This window comes from Theropithecus gelada, chromosome 20, assembly GCF_003255815.1.
Source record: "Theropithecus gelada isolate Dixy chromosome 20, Tgel_1.0, whole genome shotgun sequence".
NCBI classification, from domain to species: domain Eukaryota; kingdom Metazoa; phylum Chordata; class Mammalia; order Primates; family Cercopithecidae; genus Theropithecus; species Theropithecus gelada.
The window spans coordinates 59636095-59648590 of NC_037688.1; the positions used below are offsets into that span (position 1 = coordinate 59636095).

The following is a 12496-nucleotide window of genomic DNA, read 5'->3' on the forward strand; positions in this document are numbered from 1 at the left end:
GCGGAGGCTGTCGGTGCGGCAGCTGCTGCAGTGCTGTCGGAGGGTTGCCGGGGAAAGGAGATTGGCTGGCGAGGAAGATGAGGAATGTGCTGCCAGCAGACTGGGATCACGGCCAGATGCTAATTATGATGGCCTGGGGGTGCTGGTACCCCCTGTCAGCATCATCTAAGGAAGTGTGGGGGCTGGCGGGAGTGGGGGAGGCGAGAGAAACGGGCAAGGTGAGAGGGACTGACAGGTTGGAGAGATCCACTTGTTCCCCAAGGGTCCACCCTCCCTTCAGAGCCAAGCTGTCTGGGAGAAATTGTGGCTGTCACCATAGCAACAGCAGCAGCTGATGCGTGATGCACAGTGTCTGTTAGAGAAGCTCGGTCAAGCTTGTACCAGTATTTTTCCATCCGAATCTCATTTCTTCAGTGAAATGAGAGATGGGAGGCTGGGCAGGGCACAGGTGGGGCCAAGCGGGTATTTGGAGAGGGAGTACAGATAGGAGAGTTCTCAGATAGTCTACTGAATTTGGAGAGAATACAGATTGAAGAGAAGCAGATTTTTACATTACTAAGACATCATTTAAACATCCAGACTGCTTCAGAATTCCCTTAAATTATACATGAATTGCCGAAGCGGCAGCCCCGTAGCCTCCAGAAAGGTGCAACGCATTGCATCTCGGAGACCCTTGCGGGAAGGGTTGTCCCTGCGGTCCTGAAGGGCACCAACCTGGGAGTGAGACTGACCTTAGACTCCCAGCTCTACCACTTCCCAGCAAGGTGGCTTTGGGCAAATTATTTTCCCGCATTAAGCCTCAATGTCCTCATCTGTAAAATGGAGATAATAAGAATAGCTGGCTGGGTGTGGTGGCTCACATCTGTAATCCCAGCACTTTGGGAGGCCGAAGTGGGTGGATCGCTTGAGCTCAGGAGTTCGAGACCAGCCTGGGCAACCCGGTGAAACCCCGTCCCTTCTTAAAATACAAAAATTAGCTGGGCATGGTGGCATGCACCTGTAGTCTCAGCTACTAGGGAGGCTGAGGCATGGGAATCGCTTGAGCCTGAGAGGCAGAGGTGCAGTGAGCCAAGATCATGCCATTGCACTACAGCCTGGGTGACAGAGTGAGACTCTGTCTCAAAAAAAGAAAAAAAAAAAAAAAGAGCTGCCTCATAGGGTCATAAGGAGAACAAAATGAATGGATGCATATAGCGTTAAGCCTAATACTTGGCTCATATAATGAACTCAATAAATGGTTGCTACTATTACTATAACAACTACTCATATTACTATTGGTGCTACTATTACTATTACTACTCTTACTACTGCAACAAGTACTGTTATTCCTCCTCCTGCCAGCACCATGGGGATTACACAATTCAGCTGAGGACGGGATGATGACTCACTGGCGACTCAGTCCTCTCCCACGAATGGTACTGGAGTGCTTGAATTTGCCAGCACTTTTGTAAGGAGCTGGGAGCAAAGGCTGAGAAGACACGGTCACTGCCCTCACAGACTGTGAATCTAGTGCCCAACAAAGGCATGACTCAAACAACCAGGGAATCCTAGAGGAGCTATAGGATTTTTTTTTTTTTTTTTTTTTTGAGACAGAGTCTCGCTCTGTCGCCCAGACTGGAGTGCAGTGGTGCAATCTCAGCTCACTGTAGCCTCTGTCTCCTGGACTCGTGATCCTCCCACCTCAGCCTCCCGAGTAGCTGGGACTACAGCGGCACGCTGCCACACTCAGCTAATATTTAAATGTTTTGTAGAGAGTATGTCACCCAGGCTGGTCTTGAATTCCTGGGCTCAAATGATCCACCAAACTCAGTCTCCCAAAGTGCTGGGATTACAATCCTGTCCGGCCAGGATTTTTATTAGGAGAGATTGTACAGCTGATCTATTCCAGGATTTTCCCAAACTCATCCCTCAAGTTTTCCCTCTCTATTTTGGTCCTGAGTACCACTCACATTGTTATTTATTTAAGGCTTTATTTCCCTTTAAGTTGATCCCCCTTTCATTGGTCAAATAAATGTGGTTTGAAGAAATCTGGATCGCACTGTGGAAAATGTGAAATTAGCATCACTTGCCATGAAAAAAAAAAACCCATAAAAATAAAAACGAGACTAATTGTGCGTCGTCGCATTTTAGCTAATATCCTTTTCCTGTTGAACTTTCAGAGACTCAGGCTCACTCTGTTGAAAAGGGAGGTTGGCAAGGCTCAGAGAGGTGTTTAAAGGCACACTAGCACAAAATGAAACTTTTTCCTTTTTAATCAGAAGTGCTGCAAAGCAACCAAAGGAAGAATGACTTTCTCACTGTGTAATTCAATGACATCAAATGTTCCATGTTCTTTCCCACCTAAGGTCATGGCTGGCCTTAATTAAGGGTGAATAATTACCTCTTCTCAGAGGGGGCGGGAGAGGCAGGGCAAGAAGTAGGCCCTACAGCAGAGCATCTCTGCTGCATCTAATTATTCTGGTGGCCAATGCCAGGTGGAAAGCATGGCCTTGGTGATAAAAATGGAGGCAAGCATGATGCCACTTTCAGACTGCTTAAGTAGTTCAGAGGCACAGAAGCCCAGTGGGGGAAGTGCAGTAGAGCCAAGGGACGGGTCCAGATCATGAAGTCTTTGTAAATTGCACTTATTCACTGAGTAAAGTGCAAGCACTGAAATATACATACATATATATATACACATATATATATAAATTTTTTTCCTTTTCTTTTCTTTCTTTTTTTTTTTTTTTTGAGATGGAGTTTTGCTCTTGTGGCCTAGGCTGGAGTGCAATAGCGCAATCTTGGCTCATCGTAATCCCCACCTCCCGGGTTCAAGTGATTCTCCTGCCTCAGCCTCCCAAGTAGCTGGGATTATAGGCATGTGCGACCATGTCTGGCTAATTTTTGTATTTTTAGTAGAGACGGGGTTTTACCATGTTGGTCAGGCTGGTCTTGAACTCCTGACCTCAGGTGATACACCAGCCTTGGCCTCCCAAAGTACTGGGATTACAGGCGTGAGCCACCACACCCAGCCTATATATGTAATGTTTTAAGACACAGGGTCTTGCTCTGTTGCCATGACTGGAGTGCAGTGGTGCAATCCTAGCTCCCTGCAGCCTCAAACTTCTGGGCCCAAGAGATTCTCCTGCCTCAGTCTTCTGAGTACCTGGGTCTATGGGCATGTGCCATCATGCCCGGCTAACTAAAAAAATGTTCTTGGTGTGTTGCCCAGGTTGGTCTCGAACTCCTGGCCTCAAGTGATCCTCCTGCCTCAGCCTCCCAAAGTGCTGGGATTAAAGGTGTGAGCTACCATGCCCAGCCTACTGAAATATATTAAACAGTGGAATGACGTGACAGCAATAATAGCTATCATTAGTAGTGCACTATGCACTCACTAGTCATTGAATCTTCATAACAACTCTGGGGTAGGTAATACCATCCCTGTTCTACAGATGAGAAAACTGAGGCTTAATGAGGTTCAGTAGTTATCCCAAATGTGGAAGACTGACGACAATTCTCCTCTGCTCCCTATCTGTGACAGTGCGGTCACTTTGCTAAGTGACTTTGCAGCTCCTCTTATTAAGAGAGAAATCCGTTGTCCTGCCCACTGGCCTTGTGATCTACTCGGACCACAATAGTGCAGCAGATGGCATGATGGGTCAGTTCCAAGTCTGGGCCTCAAGAGGCCTTGTCAGTTTCCTGCGAATTCTTTGGGAACCCTGTTGTTGCCATGTGCACGGGGCCAGGCCTGTCTTCTGCAGAATGAGAGGAGTCCATTTGTTCCAACTGAGGCCCAGGCATGGGACAGAGCCTAGCCAAGACCAGCAGAGCCACCACTCCAGCCTGCAGCTGATCACAGATACATTAGAAAGTCCAGATGAGACCAGAAAACCCACTCCCACTGACCAGTGGGCTCATAAGCGGTAAAGAGTGGTGTTCTTTTTATTTTTATTTATTTATTTGAGATGGAGTCTTGCTCTGTCACCCGGGCTGGAGTTCTGTGGTGCGATCTCGGCTCACTGTAACTTCCACCTCCTGGGTTCAAACAATTCTCCTGTTTCAGCCTCCTGAGTAGCTGGGACTACAGGCGTGTGCCACCATGCCCTGCTAATTTTTGTGTTTTTAGTAGAGATGGTGTTTCGTCATATTGACGAGGCTGATCTCGAACTCCTGATCTCAAATGATCCACCCGCCTCAGCCTCCCAAAATGCTGGGATTACAGGTGTGAGCCACCATACCCAGCCAAGAGTGGTGTTCTTTTAAGCAATTAAGTTTCAGTTAGTAAAAGCTAATTAGATAACCAAGATAAGCCAGTGAGTAAATGTTAGAGTTGAGATTTGTTCCAGCTGTCACCACTGCCCCTGCCATATATACATATATATACTTTTTTTTTTTTTTTTTTCTCTGAGACAGGGTCTTGCTCTGTCATCTGGGCTGGAGTGCAGTGGTGCGATCATAGCTCACTGGCAGCTCCGAGGCTCAAGTGATCTTCCCACCTACTACTGAGTAGCTGGGACCACAGGCATGTGTCACCATGTCCATCTAATTTTTAAAGTTTTGTAGAGATGGAGTCTTGCTATGCTGCTCAGGCTGGTCTCAAACTCCCGACTTTAAGCCATCCTTCCACCTCAGCTTCCCAAAGTGCTGAGATTATAGGCATAATCCACCGCTCCTGGCCCATTTATTCTCTTGAACATCATTTCTCACAAACACTCAGAAGGTTTCCCATTTATGTTGGTATGTACCATTTCTTCAGTACAACCACTCACAACTTTCCACTGAAAAGGAACCGCAATCAGTTGCCCCGCACCACCACCAACACCTCACAAAGTATGATCGATATACTAGCAGAACATAGATAGACGAGTTGCAGGGAAAGATTTGTCCCTGCAAGCAAATTTTCCACAAGTGACACCTTCAATAATTCTTGCAAGGCAGTAGTTCTCAACCAGAGGTGATTTTGACCAGCTAGGGGACATTGACAATGTCTGGAGACATTTTTTATTGTCATAACTGGGAAGGGAGTGCTACCAGCCTATAGTGGGTTAAAGGCCAGGGATACTGCCAAAGAAACATGCTACAATGTACCAAACAGCCTCTCAGAACAAAGAATTATCCTACCGAAAATGTCAATAGAGCTGAGGTTGAGAAACTATTTTAAGGTAATATGGAACAAGGCTATTGTTAAGACTGTGAAGAAAACACCTTTGAGCAGAGGGTCTCGACCCTGGTTACACATTAGATTTACCCAATGAATTAGAAAGCAATGAAAACCTAATGCTCTGCCCCGATTCTCTGAGTCTTTGACTCAACTGGGATGGGGCCATTTACCAATTCTCTCCAGGCTGAATGTGGTGGCTCATGCCTGTAATCCCAGCGCTTTAGGAGACAAAGGCAGGAAGATTGCTTGAGGTCAGGAGTTTAAGACCAGCCTGGACAACATAGCAAGATCCTGTCTCTATAAGAAAAATTTTTTAAAAAATTTAGCCAGGTTTAAAAACATGTGCTTGTAGTCCCAGCTACTCAGGAGGCTGAGGTGGGAGGATGGCTTGAGCCCAGGAGTTCAAGGCTGCAGTGAGCTATGATTGCATGCACCACTGCACTCTAGCCTGGGCAACAGAGTGAGACCTTGTCTCTAAAATAAATAAATAAATAAATAAATAAATAAATAAACAAATAAATAAGTAAGTAAGTAAGTAAGTTAGTTTGTCCTTCCTCCTCATCAGATCAGCCTCTCCACTTCAAATCTTGCCCCTTTGATGTCAGAATCTGGCTGCAACCATCCCCGTGATCCTGCGGAGCCTCGTACCTTACTTCTCCTGGCTTCTGTCTGTTGTCACTTCTGTTCTCCACCATCCTTGCCTCAATCAAACACTTTTTCTCTGATGCAAAACTCTACCTGCTTACAGATTTCTGTAAGACCTTCATTTACAGAAAGTGTTTTGGGACTTCTTATAGTTTTTTTTTTTTTTTTTGTGGTGCGTGTGTGTGAGATTTGGGGATTACTGCAAGGCACCCTATACACAAGCGTCTTCTGATATCTCCCTACTTTATTTTTTAATTTTATTATTTGGAGACAGGGTTGCACTCTGTCCCCCACACTGGAGTGCAGTGGCATGATCTCAGTTCACTGCAATCTCTGTCTCCAAGGTGCAAAGATTCTCCTGCCTCAGCCTCCCGAATAGCTGGGATCACAGGTGAGCGCCACCATGCTCAGCTAATTTTTGTATTTTTAGTAGAGACGGGGTTTCGCCACGTTGGCCAGGCTGGTCTCGAACTCCTGACTTCAGGTGATCCACCCGCCTCCGCTTCCACCTCCCAAAGTGCTGGGATTATAGGTGTGAGCCACCACCCCCAGACTCCTTACCTTCATTTCCCCTTCTCTTCTGTTCACTACAGGGTTAACTCAAGAGGCTCGGGATGGTTAAACCCTGCACATCTCAGAGGAGGGACTGGCCTTTCACCTGTTCCTGTAAGATAACTGCTAACGGCTTAAAATATTCTGCCTGATAAGAAGACTTCTGTATATCTGGGGCCTTGGGCCATGCCAGATAGTTGATGCTAACAACATGATTTATGGTGGGTGCCGGGGTCATGCTGTATCAGCCTGACCTCTGGAGGGGCTGGATACTGGGTAACTCATCCCCAGTAAAAGCCATGGATACTATGGCACAGGTGAGTTTCCCTGGTTGGCAATGTTTTGTGTGTGTTGTCACACATCATTGCTGGGAGAATTAAGCACTGCACACATGACTCTCTAGGAGGGTACAGGTGGAAGCTCCTGCCTGGATTCTGCCCTGAGCACCTTTTTCCTTTGCTGATTTTATTTATCTATTTATCTATTTTTGAGATGGAGTCTCGCTCTGTCGCCACAGTTGGAGTGCGGAGGCTGGATCTCGGCTCACTGCAACCTCCACCTCCCACGTACAAGTGATTCTCCTGCTTCAGCCTCCCAAGGAGCTGGGATTACAGGCGCCAGCCACCAAGCCTGGCTAATTTTTGTATTTTAGTAGAGATGGGGTTTTGCCATGTTGGCCAGGCTGGTCTCGAACTCCTGAGCTCAAGTGACGAGGCTGCTGGCCTCGACCTCCCAAAGTGCTGGGATTCCAGGCATGAGCCACCGTGCCCGGCCCCTTTGCTGATTTTTAATCCATATCCTTCCACTGTATTAAGTTGTAACTGTGAATACAACGGCTTTTTTGAGTTCCGCGAGTCTTTGCAGCAAATCGTCAAACCTGAGCGTGTCTTGGGGACTCCCCGACACATCTTCCCACTCCCTCTTCTCTCTTCTTGCTTCCTCTGGAGTAAACTAAAAGAGGCCCCTGCTTGCCTTTTGCAAGGCAGTTCTGAACACACTGAGATCATTTGTGATCTCATATCCTCTTCTAAGCAATTCATCAAGAAATTTCTTTCAAATAAACCCAGTGCTCTTCATGGAGGTGATGCTGGTGAAAATGACTTTCTCCAGCTTATTACATACGTTTGCAGAAGCTCCTGTTTAAGAGTTTGAGCATGTATATGTGTGTGCCTATATACCAGCACATGCATGCATGCTCACAGCTGTCATGCCTTCACCAGAACCAGGACGAGGAGTTACTCTATTGCCAGAATTGAAGAATCATTTCCACATATTGTGAGGCCAGAGAAAGTACAATGAAAAATACAGCTGCCAGCATGCCTATGTGTGGCCTCCCTTCACTACCTGCTCGCACTGCTAATGGCCCTGTAGATTCCACTGCATGGATTTGTAATTTTCTAAACCATTTCCCCTAATGTTGGATACTTGGGTTATTTCCAACATTTTTACTTTTCCAAATAAGGCACCCAAAATGATTCTTGCAGAGTAATCATTAGGCTCTTCTATAATTATCTAATTATCCTTTTTTTTTTTCTGAGACGGTCTTGCTCTGACACCCAGGCTGGAGTACAGTGGCACGATCATGGCTCACTGCAGCCTCGACGTCCCACGCTCAAGTGATTCCACAGTCTCAGCCTCCTGTGTAGCTGGGATCACAGATGTGCGCCACCATGCCTGGCTAACTTTCTGTGCTTTTTATAGAGACGGGGAATTTTTTGTATTTTTTTTTTTTATAGAGACGATGTCTCACCATGTTGCCCAGGCTGTTCTGGAACTTCTGGACTCCAGTAATCCTCCTGCCTCAGCCTCCCAAGGTGCTGAGACTACGGGCGTGAGCCACCGTGCCCAGTCATATAATTATCTTAAGATAAATTTCTATACATGGAATTTCTGAATTAAAAAGCACAGATTTTTGTTTGTTGGTTGCTTGGTTTTTAGAGGCAGTATCTCACTCCATTGCCCAGGCTGGAGTGCAGTGGTGCAATCATAGCTCAATGCACCCTTGAATTCCTGGGCTCTAAGAGTCTTCCTTCCTCAGCCTCCCAAGCAGCTAGGACTACAGAGTACACATGTTTCTAAGATCTTTGATAGATTATACCTTTTGGGGACTGTATCAGTTAAAAACTCTACCAGTACTGTAGAAACATGATCGTGTCTCTGTTTCCTTGCCACACTGGGCATTAATTACTTGCTCCATTAATGAGTTAATTGCACCATCAATAACAGTATGGTAAAGGGTGACACATTTACACTACAGAATATCATGCTGTAAAGAATAAGGTTGTAGGCCAGGTGAGGTGGCTCACACCTGTAATCCCAGCACTTTAGGAGGCCGAGGCAGGCGGATCACGAAGTCAAGAGATCGAGACCACCCTGGCCAACATGTCGAAACCCTGTCTCTACTAAAAATACAAAAATTAGCTGGGCGTAGTGGCAGGTGCCTGTAATTCCAGCTACTTGGGAGGCTGAGCCAGGAGAATCGCTTGAACCTGGGAGGTAGAGGTTGCAGTGAGCCAAGATGGTGCCACTGCACTCCAGACTGGGGACAGAGTGAGACTCTGTCTCAAACAAAACAAAACAAAGCAATTTAAAGAGAAAGACTTCTAGGTGAGGTAAAAAAAGGCAAAACCTGACTTTGGTTGAAAACAAAAAAATATGCCATACAGTTTCTTAGGAAAACTGAAATTAAAAGTATAAGCAAAGACATACCTTATTCAGTGATACCATGAACTTGAGAGACTCAGAAGGGGAAGGGTGGGAGGGGGCTAAGGGTAAAAAACTGCACGTTAGGTGCAATGTACACTCCTCCGTTAACAGGCGCACTAAAATCTCAGAATTCACCGCTATATAATTCATCCACATAACAAAAAACCACCTGTACCCCTAAAGCTATTGAAATAATAATTTTTAAAAAGACATACCAGAAAAAGGTTAAGAAAAAGAAAGCTGAGGCCGGGCGCAGTGGCTCACGCCTGTAATCCCAGCACTTTGGGAGGCTGAGGCGGGCGGATCATGAGGTCAGGAGATCGAGACCATCCTGGCTAACACAGTGAAACCCCGTCTCTGCTAAAAATACAAAAAATTAGCTGGGCATGGTGGCGGGTGCCTGTAGTCCCAGCTACTCGGGAGGCTGAGGCAGGAGAATGGCCTGAACCCAGGAGGCAGAGCTTGCAGTGAGCCGAGATTGCGCCACTGCACTCCAGCCTGGGCAACAGAGCAAGACTCTGTCTAAAAAAAAAAAAAAAAAAAAAAAATGAATTAATTAATGTAGGAGCAAACTCTTTGGGGTGAGTTGGTTAGAGTAAAATAAATAATTGAAAAGTCAACTAATCAGGGGGAAAAAAGGAAGAAAGCTCAAAAACACGACATTAGAAACAGGGTGGGTGGGGCTCTGTGGCTCACATCTATAATTCCAGCACTTTGGGAGGCCGAGGTAGATCGCTTGAGGTCAGGAGTTCCAGACCAGCCTGGCCAACATGGTGAAACCCTGTCTCTACTAAAAATACAAAGATTAGCTGGTTATGGTGGCACGTGCCTGTAATCCCAGCTACTTGGGAGGCAGAGGCAGGAGAATTGCTTGAAATGGGGAGGCAGAGATTGCAGTGGACCGAGACCGCGCCACTGCACCCCAGTCTGGGCGACAGAGTGAGTGAGACTCTGCCTCAAAAACAAACAAGCAAACAAAAAAGAAACAGGGTGGAGGAAATAACATAACAAAGAGGAAATGAAATGACTTTGTATCTTGCAAACTGTGCAATTAAATTTGAAAATCTGAATGAAGTAGATTATTTTCTAGAAAAACGTAACTAATTGTCCACAGTTTTAGAACTCTGAAATAACAGTAAGCAAAAACAAAACTGTGAATGTTAACCAGCTTCCCACCCCAAATCCACCACACCAGACCCACAGGAGTTTTAGATAAAGTCTTCCAAATAGCCAAGAAATAAGCAATTCTGCTTCTATATAAATTGTATCCAGGCATGGAGAAATAAAAGATGCTCATACTTTTTGTCAAAGCCACATCAAAACCTGAAAATCACGTCACAAAGAACAACTACATAACAAAACTCACTTATGAATATCTTATCTTAAATAAGATATTACCAAAGAAAACCCAGCATATTTTAGGAATGTAGGAAACGCTGTTTTAGGAAATATACCAGTAAGCAACACTCACCATATAACTTGGCTTTAAAAAAAAATGCCATAAAATTATCTCAAAAATGTAATGTTATTAGCATAGAATTGACAAAACATTCTCTTACAGCTTTCTAAGTCTCCACTGTATTTTTGGCTAAACTCCCTTTTTTATTTCCTTTTTTTTCTTTTTTTCTTTCTCTGTCGCCCAAGCTGGAGTGCAGTGGCACGATCTCGGCTCACTGCAACCTCTGCATCCTGGGTTCAAACGATTCTCCTGCCTCAGCCTTCCAAATAGCTGGGATTACAGGTGCATGCCATCATGCTTGGTTACTTTTTGTATTTTTAATGGAGTCGGGGTTTCACCCTGTTGGCCAGGCTGGTCTTGAACTCCTGACCTGAAGTGATTCACCCGCCTCGGCCTCCCAAAGTGCTGGGATTATAGGCATGAGCCGCCATTCCCTGCCTTTATTTCCAAATTTTGAAATATGTGCTCTGTTTTCTTTGATAAGTCTCTCTAGAGGTTTGCTGTTTTTTGGGGGGCGGGGGGATAGGGGCTCACCGTGTCACCCAGGCCGTAGTGCAGTAGTGTGATCATCGGTCACTGCAGCCTTGACCTCCCAGGCTCAATCAATCCTCCTGCCTCAGTCTCCCAAGTAAGTAGCTGGGACCACAGGCGTGCACCACCATGCCTGGCTAATTTTTGTATTTTTTGTAGAAGACAGCGTCTTGTTATGTTACTCAGGCCGTTCTCCAACTTCTGGGGCCAAGTGATTCTTTTGCCTTGGCCTCCCAAAGCGCTGGGATTACAGGCATAAGCCATCACTCCCCGCCTCTCTAGAGTTTTATTTTATTGATCTTATCAAAGACCCAGGTCATGGTTTTATTTAGCATTTATTTATATTATTTGTTTCAGTAATGTCTGCTTTTATTATGTTTGATTCTGTCTACTTGCTACTTTGGGTCATTTTGTTCTTTTTCATACTTCTTTTATGTGAAACATTTTATTTTTAAAATCCTTTCTTAATAAAAATACTTAAAATAACAATTTTGCCTCTGATTACAGGGTTGTTTACATCTTACCAGTTTTGAAAGACAGAGTTCCTTTGTTATTTTGTACATAAACAGAAACTGCCATTTTAATTTCCTCTTTCCCCCAAAATAATTTCTATAAATGATTTTTGAAAGTTCTAAATATTTTGGTTTTTTGTTAACCTGATGCTATTTATTTATAGTTTTATTTTATCAGATAATTTGACTTGTACAATTTCTGCCTTTGGAATTTTTTAAAGTTTTTATTTGGCCTGATATATTATCATTTTAAATATATGTTCTATGTATTTTTGAAAGGCATACGTATTTCATTTTCTCTTTTTTTTTTTTTTTTTTTTGAGATGGAGTCTCTGTTGCCCAGGCTAGAGTGCAGTGGCACAATCTCGGCTCACTGCAACCTCTGCCTCCTGGGTTCAAGCAATTCTCCTGCCTTAGCCTTCTGTGTAGCTGGGACTACAGGCACGCACCACCATGCCCGGCTAATTTTTTTTTTTTTTGTATTTTCAGTAGAGATGGGGTTTCGCCATGTTGGCCAGGCTGGTTTTGAACTCCTGACCTCAAGTAATCCACCTGCCTTGGCCTCCCAAAGTGCGGGGATGCTAGGCCTAAGCCACTGCACCCGGCCTCATTTTTCTTTCCTTTTCTTTTCCTTTCTTTTCTTTTTCTTCCTTTCCTTTCTTTCTTTCTTTTTTTTTTTTTTCCAAGTTATTGTTCTGTCACCCAGGCTAGAGTGCAGTGGTAGTGCATGGCTCACTGCAGCCTCCATTTCCCAGGCTCAAGTGATCCTCCCACCTCAGCCTCCTGAGTAGCTGGGACCACAGGCACTCACCACTGTGCCTGGCTAATTTTTTAAAGTTTTTGTAAAGACAAGGGTCTCCCTATGTTGCCCAGGTTAGTCTCAAACTCCTGTCCTCAAGTGATCCTCCTGCCTTGGCCTCTCAAAGTGTTGGGATTACAGGCATGAGCCAC

The 12496-nt window shown here is 45.0% G+C and overlaps 2 protein-coding genes across 2 annotated transcripts in view; one reads left to right on the plus strand and one right to left on the minus strand.

Annotated features, from left to right (window-relative positions):
- Positions 1 to 12496, minus strand: part of TNRC6A (trinucleotide repeat containing 6A) — a 216031-nt gene that overhangs the window by 159353 nt on the left and 44182 nt on the right. The gene's annotated exons all lie outside the window — the stretch shown is intronic.
- On the plus strand, positions 6989 to 7593 carry LOC112614122 (putative uncharacterized protein FLJ45256; the record flags this gene model as incomplete). The annotated part of the gene is given in 2 exon segments (XM_025370330.1): positions 6989 to 7456; positions 7459 to 7593. Coding segments are annotated over 2 exon segments (603 nt in total), but the record flags the coding sequence as incomplete, so codon positions are not given.